We start from the raw sequence: 19,290 nt of genomic DNA, 5'->3' as shown, positions 1-19,290 counted from the left end.
GAACTATTTTCTAGGCATGATTGCTTTTCTAATATTGAAGTGTACAAACATCCCTGGGTTTCATTAAAAAGGCAGCTGTTAGAATTGATACAATATACTCCAGAGATGCTACTAAATGTTGCAAAATTGTAACAGTTTCAATTGTGCACCTTACAGAGTTGCCAGACAAACATTAAACGAAGATTTTGGAAACCTGTAAAAGCACGTGCCCTGGATGTTTAAGCTAGAAGAAAGAACTCGCATAATGCTCTGAATTTTGCCCAAAAAGCTACTTATTAGTCCTACACTCCAACTGGGACACTCATGCGGTTTGCTAAACTCAAGCGAAACTCAGGGCTTGTTTTAATTAATGCTTCTTTTGTGCTGTCCACTTACATAGGGCAGTGTTATGCAGAGCTATTTATATGATTGACCAAAGTGCCATTGCTCAAGTTGCAGCTGTCAATAATCAAAACAAATGTGCCCACTTTAACATTAAAACATGCGGATAGTTTTTGTCCTTAATTTATGCATTTGTATGTTTTTTATCTTTAAATTCTTTGCTATATTCTTCTTATTTCACTGCTCTCATTTAGATTGGAAACCTAAATAAAGATCACTTTACTGGGACCATAAATATGGCAGTTATTTTAATAATTTACTAGTGGAGGCCAAATTTTAAGGCAACTGTTTTTACTTCTAAAAACCTGGAGCTTCTGCAATACAGGAATTGAATGATCCTACAAATGGCATGTTTCCGTTAACATAAACATAAGTGCCAGCAGAATTTCGCATTTTGGTTACGTGAAATACCAGCCATTTTTGAAACATTTGTGCTCTCAATTTAGGGGCATTTTCTGAAGGGAAACCTATAGTTTACCTAGGAAACCTATAAATTGTTTTTTTTCCACAGAAACTGAGCTTTCTAAATCTGCCTGAGTTTTCATGTATTTGCACTTCTGCAAAAAATTTGTACCTCTAAATACAAAAAAATGAAAAAAATTCCCATTTTTCACAATATAGGCATTTATACTAGAAACATATTTAATTTTACGCATGAAAATCCAACTGATTTGGAAAGCCTCATGTTTCTTGAACGTGCCAATACCAGCTGGATATGTATAGTTTTAGGGAGATTTAGGACTTCTGTACAGCAAAACCTCCCAGCAGTATATTACCGAATTTTGAAAGCACCAAGGCAGAAAACGGCATACTTTAGATTCCAAGGCCAAAAAATCCTGAAACAGTAGGTTTAACCCAGAAAACCATATATTTTTGAAAAGTGCACATTCTGCCGATTCCAAAATGGGTAACTATGTCTCTCTACTCCCAACTATCAAACATCAGCTTGTCTGAACGTAGCGGTTTAATACAAACATTTTAAAAAGTCACTTCAAAGGATTTATTTTGCTGCTCCACATATCCCACACTGTATTGGGTACCAAGAAACAGCACCCTGAATATGATTGCCAGGATTCCACTGAACAGTTTGATGCCCGTTATGCACAGGTTTACCAAACCCAAAACGATATATTTTTGGAAAGTACACATTCTACTGAATCTAAAATTGGTACCCATGCCTTTCTACTCCAAACTACTGAGTCACATGATTTATCCAAAAATGGCAGTTTTGGTGAAATATTGCCTGAAAATTGCCTCAAAGCTTCAACTTTCCAGCATTGTATCGTCCATGCATCATTACCAGCATAAAGCATCCTAAATATGAATGCCGGGGGTCTACTTAACAGTTTGATACCCAATGTACATAGATTTACAAAAACTATGTGTGACCCCCTGATCCCCCAAAAATGTATGTTATTGTGTGCAAGTGTGAATGTAGGTGTGTAATGGTAAAATAAGTGTGTATTTGTGTGTGTGTGGATGGGCACTAACCTGGGTGTATTAGGGTCCAGATCGTCCAGGAGAGCTGCAGGCAGAGATGGCACCGTCTTCAACTGATGATCCGGTAAAAGGGGCAGAGCTTAGAGGCCAGGAAGTGCAGGCAGCAGCAGAGCACGTCCATTGCACGTGCCTGTTGCTGCTTTTGGGGCCCCTGGGCAATCATTCTCCAGCCCAGCTCGTTGCCTAGGGGCTGGGGAATGAGTTAGAACAGAGCAAACGTTTTACAAGCCGTTCCTCTGTTCAAAGTGCAGGCAGCAGCAGAGCATGTCGATTTCACATGCCTGCTGCTTAGGGTCCCCTGGGCGATCGCGGCCCAGGGACCCCTAATTCTTCACCTAGGCTCGTTGCCTAGGGGCTGGGGAACCTGAAGGGAACACTAAGAACAAAGCAAGTGACTTTACAAGTCGCTCCTCCGTTCTGACAGTGCAGGCAGCAGGAGGGCACATATGCCTGCTGCTGCCTTGGGGCCCCTGGGCGATAGCGCCTCAGGGGCCACTCGTTCCCAGCCCCTGCTTGTTGCCCGGGGGCTGGGGAATGAAAAAGAAAGGAGCAAGCTGATTGAAAAGCCACTCCTTCGTTCCCTAACCCTGGAATGCTGCAGAACGTAGAATCTATGTTCTGTGGCATTTCAAGTGCCATTCCCACAGAAGGTAGATTCTACATGGGGTGGCACTTAAAGGGTTAAAGCAAATACCTTGCGCATCAGCGCACTGAAATAAAATTCAGAGAGCCATAGTTAATGATTAGCCATAGTTATTAGTTAGTGACAGAGCATGCCATTAGCCCTTTTGTTTAAAATGTGCTCTAGGGTCACTGGAACCTTGGTCACACTAGGAAAAAAAGTACTCTTCCATCGCTTTTTTCATTACATCATTTTATGTTAGGTCATATATCATTCTACTTCCCTGACTAAGGGTAAGGCCACACTGGGCGTTTTAGGGAGATTTGGTCGCCTGGCGACAAATCGCCTCGTCTTTGCGGCGACCAATCGCCTTCAATCACTCTGCGCCGGCTAAAATGGGAAAACGCCGGCGCTAATAACACATAGCGATTCATTTTCCGAAGTTGCCCGAAATTTCCGCAACTTCAGAAAACCAACCGCCGCGTGATTAGCGCCGGCGTTTTTTTTAATTTTAGCCGGCGTGGGAGTGGGCAATATCAGAATTAAGTGGGTGAGAGATGTAGTATGTGGTATTGCATTTGGTAGTTAAGCAGAGAGAGGGTAGGCTTCAAAATGCCATGGATGGTTTTTACTTGTAAACAGGGCTCAGCTGAGGTCCCAAAACAACCATCAGCCCAGTTTTTCTAAACTAGATTAAAATTTATAAGAAATGAGTGTTCTCCGATCTTTTATAGACACCAGGTTCACTTAAAAATATAAATTATAGCAATATACCTCAGTAAAAGAATAACTAAAAGAGAGTTAAACAGTGCTCCTTTCAATGCTTCATACATATATAAAAGTTACTTTTCTCATCACTTATGTGAAATATCCATTATGTTGGAGTCTCTTTCAGATGAACACAAAGTATAAGTGTAAAGCTTCTGAGGAATATGTATGAAGCATTGAAAGGGTTTGAAAGTAGTGATGTTCAACTTTCTCTTTTAGTTATTCTTTTAGTTTTTGCCAGCTTTCACTGCTTCCCAATGCAGTCAACAGGAACTGACAGAGTGAGTTTTGATCACTGAGCTAACCCTATGGACTTTGTACAGTTACATAAAATAAGTAACTGAAATCAGCATGATCACTATATTGTGAATATTTGTAGCACAATAACAAAATTAGTTGCAGTAAAGCAAATTAACTTCAGGGAGTAATAATATGATGCATGGGAAGAGTTCAACAGTGGGAAGAGTTCAACAGTGGTTGAATCACACGTACATGGGTGGAGTATTGGATTTAGCTATTAACTCATCCTTTAATCTGATTAGTTCCCGGAGTTTTGGATATTCTTCAAATCGGTCTGCTAATCCTAAACAGAAAAGGTGAAACAGTGTTAGCTAATTCTGAAAACCAAGGAGGAAAGCACACAAACTATAGAAAATCATCTTTTTTCCAGCGCAATGATCTGGAGATTTATACATGTCAGATTTTCCATGCCTAGCCTTACACTTACACTTCACAGAGATCTGCATAATTAACACAGTTGCTTATGGGACAAATTAAATGGCTATTTTTTGTCTAAGAATACAGAATCAGAAAACACATGAAAATGACCATACCAACATCTCTGATAAAGTTTTGTGGCCTGTGTCCTGTGTCAACAAAATGCTGGCAGTAATCATTATGAGGATTCAGGCTTTGAGTTCCCTGAAAGAAACAGTCATTATTAAGCGCGGCATTATTTTTGAGATTTATTGTTGAGTTGTTTTAAGTATTTTGTTATTTACCAGGCTTTATTTGGATGAAGCCATGTAAGGCTAGCTTTACAGAAACCATACCCACTACCCTTTTGTGCAGCAAGAGATACCATTGACATAGCCAAGTCAACAGGTGAAAATGAGTTATAACATTTTATTTACAAACCTAATTAACTGTGTCTTATAGTTTAGGTATGGCACTACTTAAATGCCAGTGTTTTACTTTTCTATAAATATCATTATATATGGACTACTAAACATCAATTGTATAATATATTATGCAGATTTGTGCAATAAACAAGTACCTTTAGAAATGTGCTCGAGTCTTTGTAAATTTCTTCCCGATAAGGAAGATTTTCCTCCTCTTTCTGTGGTTCAACTGAATCCTAAATGTGAAATAGTGAAACAATTTTGACGAACTTTAGTTTGGGTTGCCAATAACAGTACAACAGTAGGTAATATATTTATATTTAATTTGTCATACATATTAATATTTCTGTTCACATCTAGATACTCATGGGTACAAAGCCCTATATTCATGCATGAAAGGAGAACTAATTACATTTATTGGACTAGATCTGTGCTGACAAAAAAAGAAATATTTTTTCAAAATAAAGTTATGCACCAAAAGTTAGCCATAGTTATACTGATTATTTTGTGTAAATTTTTGCTTTTGCTAGTAATTGTGGCTTCAAAACCAGAAACCCAACTTTACTTTTGGGATTGCCACTTCTCATCCTGTCTGTCATGAAGAGAAGGCATTTAAAAGCTGCAAGTTTGTGGGGACAGAAGCTGCATTTCATAAATATAAACACTATAAAATATGCTGTAAAACAGCAATCTGGAAGGCAAAGATAGAAAATGAGGAGTGCATTGCAGCAGAGGTTAAGTTAACCCCAAAAAAGTTTTTTTTAAGTATAGGAATACCTGTAGTAAAAAGATGTGGATTGAGAGTGTGGCTCCTTTAAATAATGGTACCAGTATGGATGTAACAGGCACTGAAAAGGCAAATGTGCTAAAAAAAAGTTAATTTCTTCAGAGTATACAATAGAGGAGTCAGAGTCCTCCGAATAGCTGCAGGTCTGTTGGGCTTAATTAAGTTGTTTGCACATGGATAGGAAACTGGCTACAGGATTGGGTACAGAGGGTGGTTGTTATTGGTACATTCTCTACTTGGAGTAAAGTTCTTAGTGGGGTCCCTCAGGGCTCGGTATTGGGTCCACTTTTGTTTAATTTGTTCATTAATGTCAACATGTTTTGGTGCTTGTTGATGAAGGATATTACTCTGTTGAAGATACCATGAAACATATGGAGTGAGGGACCACCAAAAATGTATATTAATTTGTTCATTAATGACTATGGGCAGGGTATTTTAAGTAAAATATAAATGCAGATGACACAAAACTATCCAGCCCAATTAATTCTATCCAGGATGCAACGTCATTGCAACAGGATCTTGACAAACTGACAATCTGGACAGTGGCAAATGAGATTCAATGTTTATAAATTTAAAGTTATGCCCACTTATACCCATATTAGGACTGCACAATCATCTGATTGTTTGCCTTAGGTTACTGCCCAGGAGCAGTAACCTGAGAATAGCACCCTCATCAAATTTACATTCACTTATGTTAAAGGTTTACTTATCCTTTAAAAAGTGTCTTCTTGGGGGGCGGAGCCTAGCGGCATGCGGTGAGGACGTCGATACCGAGAGCTCCCGTACCAACTCCACTATATTCACTGAAGGGACAGTTATTCGCCTCATTTCTTACAAAAAAGTCCAACTATTATACATTCTGGACGAATACCGAATGACTACTCGGCATTCTAGTTCTCAAAAAGACAGTGGAAACTTCTTTAAATGGCATACAACAGAGGCAAGATGGCGCCACATCACCTGAGAGGTGGAAAGTAATGAGCACTCTTCCTGCCTAAACAAATCAAAGCTGGACAATAGCCTTGATTCCTCATTAAAAAAAATGACTACTACTTTTCAATCGGAGCTCCGGTCCGAAATTTCGGATATAAAAGCAGAAATTTCAGCTTTAGGTTCTCGCACTGATTTCCTTGAAACCAAACACGACGAGATGGTTGCAGCACAGGATCACTTAACTACTTGTGTATCTTCGCTAGAAAGGTCAGTCATATCTCTTACTAATCAGCAGAAGATCTAGAGAATAGGTCACATCGTAACAATATCAGATTATGCAATGTTCCTGTGACTACATTTTGAACTATTTGCTAAACTGCTACCGCAGACCCTCCTAGGGACATCATAGCCCGATAACACTATTTTGAAATGAAGGAGGATTTTTTAAGGTCGGCTAGAACGAACGAGGCAGTTGAAACAGACAGAGCTCCGATTCAAATATTCCCTGATATAGCCCCTTCGACTTTACTGAAATGCAGAGAGCTGAAAAACATTACAATGACTCTTACACAAGCAGGATTGAAATACTGCTGGGGCTTTCCATTTCACTTACCGTTAGTCAAAAATGGAATACAACACTCCTTAACGGATCCTGCAGATGGGCACTGCTTCCTGGCGAAAATAGGCCTTGCAACCTTAAGCCCTCCAAGAAAACAACTCCCAGAGAAACCACCTACACTACGACCAGTATATTATAACGCCTATTTTTCCAAAATCTGTGAGCCCAGTATCTAATTCTCCCAGATAGCTCAACTAAATCTATGGAGCTCTAGAGGACGATTTATACCTTTGTCCTGCCAGAATAGCATAATTAAACAACAAGCGGTGGCGTGGTTGGGAGCCAGTGATGTCACACCTGCAGCATGAGTTATGCATCCCTCACCCCCCAAGGACTGTAGGTTCAATGAACCTTGTACACCACAGGCATCAATCCTCTTGAGTGAATTTACCCCGTTAGCCTTAGAAGTTCAGTTTATTATGATATTTTTTTCTTTTTTCACTTTTTGATTTTTTGAACGTTTTACTCTCTTATTTTAAGTTTGATCAACCACTGCATATCTTCAGTGATATTTTCTCTGACAAACAATTTTTTGATATAACATTTACTGGCAAACAAATACTTTGGTTGTTTATTCTAAACAATTCCACATTACCTTCTCAGCTGCAACTAGTAAAAGTTTTTGACTTTCAGGTTATCTATGTGGGGGTTATAATAATGTTCTATATAACTTATCACAAAAGATACATTTTATTGTACCATACTCCATTGTATTGTTTGACAAGATGTCTACAATGCTAGATTATGTTAGTAGATATGCTCTGGACAGGAGGTATTTTCCGATTATGCAATTTCAATGTCAGGTTCTCCCAGGTATATTTTCTGTTAAATGCATTTTTAAGATCTCCTCTGTAGCCCTCCAGTCAATTGTATTTTTTTTCCCAAACTTTGCACTTGAAACTTCAGTTATTGATCCTGAAAGCCTATATATACTTTTGACTGGCTCTATAAATGGTACACAAGTTACATTTCTAAATCTATATGCGCAATCAATAGGAGCCAAACAGTTTTACACTGAGGTTTTTAAGTTGTTACAAATACATATGAAAGGCCTGGTATTTGTTATAGGTGATTTCAATTTAGTGATGAGCCCCAATTTAGACAGCTTATCGGGCACCAACAGCAACTAACTAGCAGCACCAAAATATCTCAAGAAACTACTTCAGGATTGCTCACTGATAAGATTGCTGGTGTTCACTGAATCCAACTGTTGCAGACTTCACATTTTATTCACCAATACATAATTCTTATTCCAGAATTGACCACATACTAGTGACACAACACACTTTACAACAAATCACCCTAGCTGATATACTCCCAATGACATGGTTCGACCATGCACCAGTAATATTAACATGTTCCCTTTCAAAGACAGTTCACACCAGACATGCATGGCGGTTAAATTAATCCATCTTAACGGATACCACCCTTACATCCACAATTATAGATGATTTACAAGAATATTGGGAAAATAACAGATGAAGAACTTTCAATGGGTAATATATGGGCCACTCATAAGGCATTTATAAGGGGATCCTTCATAAAACTGGCAACTCAAAAAAAGAAAGAATTTAAACAAAAAAGCAATTCTCTGGAAGGTAAAATAAGAAGACTTGAAGCTGATACAAGACGACTTCATCCCCCTCCACCTTTGACAAATTGATTAAAACCAGGCAACAGCTGAAAACATTATTATAAGAGAAGGCCGAAAAAATGGACACAACAAAAACTATTCTTATTGAAAGATAAACCAAATCGTTACTTCGCAAAAAAATTAAAAAGTGAACAAGGCTACTGACCTATAACCACCATCACATTCTCTGGCACCCATCTTAATAAACCAGCAGATATATTACAGGAATTTCACAAATTTTATGAAAATCTATACGCCTCAACATCGCTAACAGATAAGAGATCAATACCTTGATCAGATCAATCTCCCCAAAATATCCTCATCTGAAAAGGAATCACTTAATAGTCCCATAACTGAAGAAGAAATCAAACAAGCTATTCATAGGCTGAAAAACAAGTCTAGCCCTGGACCAGATGGTTTACGCTCCAGTTACTATAAACATTTTCAGGAATTCTTCATTGCTGTTCAATGACATGTTAGCAGGACATTCAGTTCCTTTGGATATGCTACGGGCCAATTTATCCCTTTTGCCAAAACCAAACAAAGACCTAACCAAAGTGCAAGACTACAGACACAGTCTTAAATGTCGATGTGAAATTATTCTCCAAAATTCTCAGCCTTCGCCTAAATAAACCGATACCAAAGTTAATACATCCTGATCAGTCAGGGTTTATCAAAGGAAGGCAAAATATGGATGCCATTTGAAGATTAATTAACATAATACATGATGCCAATGTAACAAAATCCCCTATACTACCATTAATGCTAGATATTTACAAAGCATTCAACTCTGTATCATGGCCATTTCTGTTCAACATTCTCCCCAGATACAATATTTCAGGTCCTTTCATAGAAGGATTGTGTGTTTTTTTTATAATAATCCAACAGCCTTGATAAAAATGTACCATCTCCAACTTTCAAAATTTACAGAGGAACGCAACAGAGCTGTCCACTTGCATGGATGATACGTGAGGAGATCAACATTAAAGGATACAACAAAGGCAAAAAAAAACTATAAACTTGGCCTCTATGCAGACGACTTATGCATGGCAATTACTAATCCTTTAACAAGCCTTCCCAAATTGTTTCAAAAATTGGATAAATTCCAACAGATTTCGGGCCTAAAAGTCAATGTAGGCAAAACAGAAGCTATGTCAAATAATATACCATCCCCTCAAATTAAATTATCACAGTTGAATTTCCCATTTCAATGGAAGCAACAAATATTTAGGAGTCAAAATAACTAAAGATTATAACACTTTTTACAATCTAAATTATCTGAATGGAACAAACTTCCACTTTCATGGCTTGGGAGTATAACCTCCATTCACATGGTGATTTTGCCAAAAATGTTACTTATTTTGCACGTTACCTATTGTGAAGTTTGGGGGATCACAGCAGGATTGTTAGCATAAATGCAGGCCACTCCAAGGTGAAAAGAAAAGTAGTCCGTTTATTTTGAACACAAAGAGCTTCCAGCAGCAGTCAAAATGCAACAGAAAGAAAAACAGCTTCATTCAGCAACATAAAGTCCAGCAATAAACAAAATAGCTTACTTCAGCGTTTTAAGTTTTCAGTACCCCAAGGTACTATCCAGGCTTGGTTTGTGGGGAAAACACCAGGAAAATATCCCCCTGGCTATCAGGCCCCACAGGTCTCTCAAAGTACAGCCATTCCAACCAAATCCAGCCCTCCTGTGCAGCTCCTTCTCTCACACACTGCACACCTGCTACTGACTCCCTTAAAGGGGTTGTTCACCTTCCAAACACTTTTTTCAATTTAGTTGTTTTTAGATTGTTCCCTAGAAATAATGACTTTTTCCAATTACTTTCCATTATTTATTTTTTAAGTTTTTTCCAAAATCTAAGTTTAAAGTTGAATGTTCCTGTCTCTGGTGTTTGAGTCTGACAGCTCAGTAATCCAGGTGCAGATTCTGAACTGTTACAATTTTGCAACATTTAGTTGATACATTTCTCAGCAGCATCTCTGGAGTATTAGCAACAATTGTATCAATTCTAACAGCTGCCTGTAATGAAACCCAGATATTCTGCTCAGCAGGGACAAAGATAAGAAATGTATCAACTAAATGTATCATCCATTTAGTTGATACATTTAGTTGATGTTTACAGGATCGGCGAACAGTTTACAGGATCGGCGACCCCCCCTCCCAGAGCTGCTTCAGAAGGAGAGAAATTACACTTTATACTTCAATATTAGAAAAACCGTGACACATAGAAAATAGAAAGTCATTGGAAAAAGTCGTTATTTCTGGTGATCTATCTGATAACTAGTTGTTTGAAGGTGAACAACCCCTTTAAACACCCCTTGGCTGTCCAGTTTACAGGATCGGCGACCCCCCCTCCCAGAGCTGCTTCAGAAGGAGAGAAATTACACTTTATACTTCAATATTAGAAAAACCGTGACACATAGAAAATAGAAAGTCATTGGAAAAAGTCGTTATTTCTGGTGATCTATCTGATAACAACTAGTTGTTTGAAGGTGAACAACCCCTTTAAACACCCCTTGGCTGTCCAGCCCACCTTCTGGCTGCTTAACCCTCTGGTGTTTCTTAAAGGGAACATTCTTAAATGGATGGCTCAGAACCTAAAAACCGGGGATACATATCTGCCATCCACTATAAATCCCGTCCGGCTTGTACACTATTCTAATACAGAACAAAGACATTGATAACTACAGAGATCGACCTTTCAATTTTTATGGAATGGAAAACGGCATCTCCACTATCAAAACATACGATCATATAACAAAGAAAACCCAATTATAAGATTACATCTCAAAATATGGAGATCAGCGAAAAATAAAATATTACAACATGAATCACACAGCAATCTACAGTCAATAACAGGCAATCCTGATTTCCCACCTGGACTAACACCTCAATCTTTTGTATGGTGGTCGAGCAATAATTTTCTCAGAATAAAGGATTTACTCACCCATAGAGGATTTATCTCACAAGCTCTTTTATCCTACAGAATCCCTAACACAGAACTATTTCACTACAATCAATTAGCACACTTTAACAACCAACAAACTTCCCTCAGACCTACAATGGAGAGCTCAGTATTTGAATCCAGATGTAAGAACCCTGAATACACTACTAATGGGATTTCTCAAATTTATGCCAAGTTAACTGAAACAGCTCCAGAAAAAACACAGATATATACACAATTATGGGAGAAAGACCTCTCTAACACTTTATCCCCTGAAAAATGGAAGAGAATTTGTAATGCAATTCAACACATATCTCCAAATATCAATATTAAAGAAACAGTGTACAAAGTAATTATGAGATGGTATACCACACCAATACAAAAACTCAAGTATTTACCGACCTTCCCAGACACTTGCTTTAGGAACTGTTCAGAGAGAGGGGGACATATTTTCATTCAAGGTGGAAATGTCCAATTGTAACCAAAATATGGACAGAACCATTCCTAATGGCATCACAGATTTTTAACACGCAACTCTCCCCGGATCCTGAAAATGCTTGATTCTGCCTTCCCTCTAGAAAACTCACTAAACTGTAAAACAAATTTCACAAATTTTAGCAGCAACAAGAAGGACAATAGTGTTAAATTGGCTTAGCCAACCTTATCTGTGTCAACCAGAGTGGACCATATACATTAACTATCTTACCTTTCTGCCCTAATATCAGATTCCTTGGAGTCACATAAGCAAATATTTCAAGAAAAATCAACAACCCTAGTACTAGTAACACCACAAGTATACATATTCAACCCTGAAATCAGCCTAGAAGCAGAGGCCTTACAATGGTTCTGAATACTGGGAACTCCCAAATTGTCTGATTATAATCTCCCTTAACATTAAAGTAAAAACAGCTTCGCCCCATGCATTGTCTGGTCAGAATATGTCTATTTTCCAGAACTTATCTAAAGGTTGAAAATGTTTGATGCATTATGATTAATATTATTTATTCCTCTTTTCTTTTTAATTTTTTTCTTTTGGTTTGCTTTTATTTAATTGTGTATGCTACAGTATTATTGTTAATGTACAATTCTTTACTGCATTGTTATATTTCAAGTGCTTTTATTTGAAAACATTCAAAATAAAGAGCAATAAAAAAAAAGTGTCTTCTTTACCTCTTGTATCAGTCAATATGTGCATGGTCATTGTACAATGTTCTGGAATGTTGGCATTTTATAAATATGTGTTAATAATAAGGACTACAACCATACATGATCTTTTTTTTTGCACTACTGGCTAGCATTGATGAAAATACTGGGAATCACCATGGACCAATTCCAGGCAATGCCAATAAGATCTTTGATTAGCTTTTTGTACAGAGCTACCTTAAAAAGGGTATTTTTGTGTAGTCAACACAAGCAACTTGTAGCATTTCCAATGTCACAAGCAGCAAACTCTATGCCATATCTTTAAAGGGGAACTATCGCAAAAATCTAATTTTCCCAGTGGATAGATAGGATGGAAATTATAATATTCTCGAATATATTAATTTAACAGAAATGCTTACTTTTTGAAAGACATTCAATAATATTACAGTCAGTTAGAATGCTTTCCCCAGTCCTCTCCATGTCAACACGTTACGGGATAGGTCCCTCCCTCTCCTAATTGTAGAACACACCCATTAATTAATTAATAAATACTTACCCCTTAACGTTCCCCGGCGTCTTTTTTTGGGTTCTCATTTCTCTCTCCTAGCTCCTTGCAGGAGCTCGTAGTTCTATGGGGCTGCTGTGTAGCATCCCTGAGACAGAGTTTTTTGGCCTATAAGCTGCCTTTTTTTCCACCTGCACCATATCCTCTGGGTAAGTCCAAGGATTGTGCGGTAGTCTCCCTGCTGCCTAGCCTAAACCGGCCCATGTGGGCGTCCGGCGGCTCGGGTTCCCTCATCCACTACTTTTTTAGCGAGCAGGGGGGATGGCGGCAGATAGGAGGATAGTTGCGGGTTTCGTTGCAACTCTGCTAGCGTGGAAGACGGAGGTAACAGAACTTCCGTTTCCGGATCAGGAACCTTGTTCCACGGGGAGGAGAAGAAGTGGGGAGCTTCCGGTTTCCGGCTCCTCACGCTGGCCGCCCAACTGCTTGATCTTTGGGCGGATCTATTGGGATTGGCAGGGGGCGTTGCCCTTCAGCCTCCAGTAGGCTGCAGCTACCTTTGCTCTTTTTCTCTCCTTCCTCACAAGCATTGCTGCTCCACATATGATTGGGCCCCTCCAGGCCTTTTTAGGAAGCAGGCAGCAGAGCTCGGCTTCTTTCTTTAAAGCTTCTGACAAGACGCTGCTCCTGCCTTGTTCGTACCTCGTTTTCTGGTAGGTAGAGGAACAATTTTCGGAGGACTGGGTATTATTAACCTGCTTATACCCACATGGGGGGGGGGTTTCCCTTTTTTCTTTTGGTAGGTTGTCCAGTTCCTGGTTTGTTCTAGCCTCCATCCCCAGAAAGTCTTCACCCCTGGTTCAGGTATTAAAAAAAAAAAAAAAGGATTTTATAGTTAAGAGGGTTTTTTATTAAGTCTATCTATGGATGCTTGTTAGCAGTTCCTAAAATTTAATTTTCTTTCTCCTTTCATTTCTGGCAGTGCTATGAGGCTTTCCAGATCCAGAGAAAGATCGAAAGAAAAGTCTATTCCCTGGGAAGACAATGTTCAAGCTGCACAGACTCAGAGGCACCTCTCCCTGACAAGAAGCTATGCCTATGCCTGAATGCTGTAGCAGGGCAGTCAGCTGGAACCAACACTGACATTCTTTCCTGGATAAAGGAGAGTAGCCAAGGAAGTGCAGGCAGCATCCAAAGATATGGTAGGGTTTTCTGGGCTCTCCATTCCCCAGGAGGAGGAAAGACATTTCTGGGCAGGTTCAGTGCTGGATTCAGAGACCGAACAGGAGGAGGAGTCGATCCATTCAGCCTTTGATTTTGCCCTGGTACAGCCCTTGATAAGGGCAGTAAGAACCTCCCTAGCTCTGCAGCAGGAGGAACAGGCAACTTCTTCCTCCTTCCTTCCCAAGGCTAAGGGCACAGCTCAAGTCTTCCCTCTACATCAGGAAGTGCTGGATTTGGTCAAATCAGAATGGGAAACGGTATCCAAGTGCAGTTCTACTCAAGCACGGTTCAGTAAACTTTATCCGTTCAAGGAGGAAGAGTTTAAGGATATATCTACTCTCCCCCAAGGTTGATACTATGGTTCTGAATTTAAAAAAGAATACTGTTTTGCCTATATCAGGCTACATTGAGGGACCCTATGGACAGACGTCTGGAGACTGACCTAAAAAGGGCCTTTCTAGTGACAGTAGAAGCCCTTAAGCCAGCCTTGGCAAGTCTTTCAGTAGTTAAAGCTCTGTAAGTCTGGCTATCTAATATAGAGTCAGCATTAAGAGAAGGTCGCGATAGGGCGGATAGCGTTGATGGCTTGAAGGAGCTCAAATTGGGTTCATCATTCCTGATGAATGCCTTGGTGGATCAGATAAACTTAGCCTCTAGATCTCTGGCTCTTTCTGTTTGGCAAGGAGAGCCTTATGGCTCAGATCCTGGGAAGCAGACGCAGCCTCCAAATTTGCTCTGTGCTCCTTGTCCTTTCAGGGTCAGACACTTTTCGGGAAGAAGCTGGAGGATCTTATCTCTAAAGCATCAGGAGGCAAGAGTCAATTACTTCCACAGAAGAGAAAAAGGAGATATCCTAACAAGCAGTCAGCCAGGGGCAGAGGCTCATTTAGATCTAGATCCCCCCCCCCCCTCACACGACCAGCGGAATTTTCGTTCTAGAAACGATAATCCGAGATCAGGCAGTTGGAGAGGGGGACAATCAGGATTCTTTAAGGTGGCCATATGCAGGTCCTCTAGCAATCCCAGAAAACAATTCTGAAGGTGGTGCTCCACTGGGGCAGACCGTAGGGGCAAGACTATTGCTGTTTCTGACCGCCTGGGAAGGTTCCATAGAAGACAATTTGATTCTGAGCATTATTCGAGAAGGATGCCGGTTGGAATTCAAGTATCTTCCTTCTCCATTTTTTCGACCTTCACCTCTTCCATCATGTTTGATGAAGAGAGGGCCCTTCAGCTATGTCTGAAGGGCCTCAAAGAGTCATCTCTCAGGTTCCAAGAAACGAATGGGGCCAGGGGAACTACTCAATTTTCTACATAGTGCAGAAGCATTCAGGAGCCTGGCGTCCAATCCTGGATCTGAACAGGGTCAATCAGGCCCTGAGGGTTCAACGGTTCAGAATGGAATCCATAGATTCAGCCAGAGCAGCAATTGCACCAGGCGAATGGATGTGTTCTCTGGACATCAGAGACGCTTATCACCATGTGCCAATCTACAGATCGGTTTGAAAATTCCTGAGATTCATGGTGGGCAAGGAATACTTTCAATTTCGATGTCTACCCTTCGGCCTTTCCACGGCACAGAGTATTCTCAAAGGTCATGGTTACCCTAGTAGCCCAACTGCGCAGGCAGGGCATCCGGGTGTTCCATTATCTAGATGACCATCTAATATTGGCCTCCTCTCGATCCCAGGCAGACAATCACAGAGACCAGGTGATGAATTTCCTGAAGTCCCACGGGTGGACCCTGAATTTACAGAAGAGTCAGCTAGACCCAGCTCAGATGTTTCAATACCTAGGAGCGGTTCTAGATTCCAGGAGGGGGGATAATTTCTCTGTCTAGAGAGAGACAAATAGCACTAAGGGAGGAAATTGGATCCATTCTCGGGTGCCCCAATATCCCGGCAAGGATATGCCTAAGGATTTTGGAGATGATGTCATTCACCATATGTTTAGTCCCTTGGGCTCATTGGAGAATGAGGCAACTTCAGCACTCATTCATCCAGCAGTGGAACGGCTGGAACAAGGATCAGCAGATAAAGTATTCAGTAATTCAGTAGTCCCAGACTTGAATTGGTGGCTGGTTCCCAATCATCTCTCTCAAGGTTCAGAGCTATTTCCAGAAGCCTGGATAACGATTTCCACAGATGCCTCTGGAAGAGGGTGGGGGGCTCAACTGGGCTCCCAGGTGGCTCAAGGCTTATGGCCAGAACAGTGCTCAGAAGAGCCATCAAACGTCTTAGAGCTAAGGGCCATTCTTCAAACCTGTAATGTCCAAAATGCAAATAACTTATTGCCACAAACCGTATAAGTTAGTGATAGCTCAATCCAACAGTGATCTGGGTTTGCCACGTCCAGAAAAGCGATATCATGTAGGAAATGAAGATTTCACTGGAGAGCTTTTTTAGTGAAACAGTGAAGACGTTTATTCAAGATGCATTAGAGCACTAATGTGCTCTAATGCATCTTGAATAAACGTCTTCACTGTTTCACTAAAAAAGCTCTCCAGTGAAATCTTCATTTCCTACATTCTTCAAACCTGTCTGTACTTTCAAGATCAGCTCAGAGGCAAGAGACTAAAGATAAAGTGTGACAACCTGACGGCAGTGGCATACATCAGAAGGCAAGGAGGAACAAGGAGTCCCTTCCTCTTCGCAGAGGTGGAACCAATCTTTCAGTGGGCAGAGTCAACACTTCTAGACTTAATGGTAGTGTATCTTCCGGGAAGACTAAACAAGGCCGCAGACTTTCTCAGCAGGTTTGCGGTAGGGAGACACAATTGGAGTTTAAAGCAAGAAATCTTCAGGACTCTGGTCCGGATTTGGGGTCAACCAGTCATAGACCTCATGGCCTCATCCAGCAACTGAAGCGAAGAGACTCAGAGATGGACGCAACATTTACGATACATCTTTCCTCCTTTACCTCTGATTCAGACAGAGGTAGTTTGCATTGCTCCAGCCTGGCCACGGAGACCGTGGTTCACGGATCTAGTTCAGCTTTCGAGAGATCGACCTTGGAAACTCCCTGTCTCGAGGGATCTTCTAGTACAGGGTCCATTTATGCATCCAGATCCAGGGCCCCCTGGATGGAGCTCACTGCATGGCGATTGAGCGGCAGAACTTAGAATCTCAGGGTCTTTCACAAAGAGTGATTCAGACATTACTAAGATCTAGAAAGATTTCTACTAACTCAAGATACTCCAGGATCTGGGATACTTTCGGCAACAGCCTAGATAGGTCTCAAGCTCTGCCAATCTCGGTTACCGAAGTCTTGGATTTTCTACAATCAGGAATAGAAAAGGATATATCGGTCAGTACCCTGAGAACTCAGGTTTCTGCCATTTCAGCTATCTCAGGAGTAAGATGGTCACAACATCCTATGGTGTCACGATTTTTTAAAGCAGCAACATTTTACCAGCCAGAAGACCAACATGTCCTTCCTGGGATCTCCCTAGGGTTCTCAGTATGTTGTCTTCTCCCCCTTTTGATGCTATGGATACTCTTTCTAGTGGCCATTACATCAGCAAAGAGAGTGGGAGAGTTACAGGCTCTCAGTTTTTCTCCAGTTAGCCCTACCTTCTTTCCAGATCGAGTGATCTTGAGATTCAGTTCATCATTCAAACCCAAGGTTGTATCACTCTTTCACCTCAAGGATGAGTTGGTGTTACCAGCTTTCTTGGGAGAATCAGTATCGGCAGATCTACAGGTCCTAGATGTGGCCGAGAATATCAGAATCTACTGCGAAAGAACCAATTTATCATTCCGTCTGGTTCGAGGAAAGGGAATAAAAGAAATTGGATAAATGGGTTATCAAGAGAGCCTACTCTTCGGCAGATCTTCCAGAGCCTTCCAAAGTAAAGGCGCACTCAACCAGGGGTCACGCAGCTTCTTGGGCGGCAGAAGCAGGAGTACCTCTAGACATGATCTGCCGAGCAGCGTCTTGGTCTACTCCCTGCACCTTCATCTCTAAGCATAAGCTAGATGTGAGAGCTTCAGAGTACTCTCTTCGGCGCGAAGATTCTTAAATCTGCTTCCGCTAAGAATTAAATATTTTTGCAGCATTGGTTGCCTAGGAGTTTTATTCTTTCCACCCTGGGACATTTAACTTGCTACGTCCCATAACGTGTTGACATGGAGAGGACTGGGGAAAAGGGAAAATTGTATCATACTTAATTTTCCTTTCCCGGTCTTCTCCATGTCAGGGTTTTCCCTACCCGTGATGTCTTGTATATATTACAAACTTGTAACTAGATGCCGGGGAACATTAAGGGGTAAGTATTTATTAGTTAATTAATTGGTGGGTTCTACAATTAGGAGAGGGAGGGACCTATCCCGTAACGTGTTGACATGGAGAGGACCGGGAAGGAAAATTACGGAAAGTAGGATACAATTTTCCCTTTTTTCTCAGAGAGCCAGCTCAAGCAGTTGCTGAATGGGAGTGGCTATACCCCTACTGTGATGTCACATAGCAACTAGCAAAGTCCCACCCTCTCTATGCTGAATTCAAAGCATCCACACAGCAACTGCATTTTCTGGAATCCTATTCTGAGAACAGTAAGGCTGTTATTCTTTTAAAGTCTGAAAATGCTGATTTTATTGGCAGAATTAGGTTTTCGCACTCTCCCAGTTCAAAGACGGACAGAGTTTGGTACATACTGTACAGATATAAAAAATCAGGGTATTATGCACCTATTTTTTGTAGGTCTGTAGGTCAATAACAACCAGCCAGCAATTCATTTTGAATGGGCTACTCACAATAAGGTGCAAAATATGGGTAATTGAACTGGTACATATTAGCACCTTTGTTTGAAATCACCCTCTTTCTGTCTATAAATATGTGTGACAGTATGTTTGTGTGTGATTTAGTCTCCTATTCACTTTTTGTGTATAAATGTGTCTTTGTGTGTTCCCATATTTTTTTGTGGTGTTAATGTGTTTTAGAGGAACAGCAACATTAAAATTTGAAGTTTTTAAAATAATTAAAATAAAATGTACTTTTGCCCTGGCCTTGGTAAAACTGGGGTGTTTGCTTCAGAAACATAGCCATGGGGCAGCCATTCAAGTTGAAATGGAGCTAAAAGGCACAGGTTTAGTAGCAGATAAACTT

General features: G+C 40.5%; 1 protein-coding gene and 1 long non-coding RNA gene across 6 annotated transcripts in view; one reads left to right on the top strand and one right to left on the bottom strand.

Annotated features, from left to right (window-relative positions):
* Positions 1 to 19,290, bottom strand: part of mettl14.L (methyltransferase like 14 L homeolog) — an 83,414-nt gene that overhangs the window by 41,959 nt on the left and 22,165 nt on the right. For all 5 annotated transcript variants that reach the window (NM_001091051.1, XM_018243594.2, XM_041578114.1 and 2 more), the window contains 3 exon segments: positions 3,764 to 3,854; positions 4,105 to 4,192; positions 4,548 to 4,628. In NM_001091051.1, coding sequence (NP_001084520.1) covers positions 3,764 to 3,854; positions 4,105 to 4,192; positions 4,548 to 4,628 — 260 coding nt within the window.
* The window catches only part of LOC121403702, a 64,369-nt gene that overhangs the window by 41,190 nt on the left and 3,889 nt on the right, over positions 1 to 19,290 (top strand). The window lies entirely within an intron of this gene.

This window comes from Xenopus laevis, chromosome 1L, assembly GCF_017654675.1.
Source record: "Xenopus laevis strain J_2021 chromosome 1L, Xenopus_laevis_v10.1, whole genome shotgun sequence".
Classification (NCBI taxonomy): domain Eukaryota; kingdom Metazoa; phylum Chordata; class Amphibia; order Anura; family Pipidae; genus Xenopus; species Xenopus laevis.
Note: the sequence above shows the minus strand (reverse complement) of the source record. Positions and strands in the feature narration are given on the sequence as shown.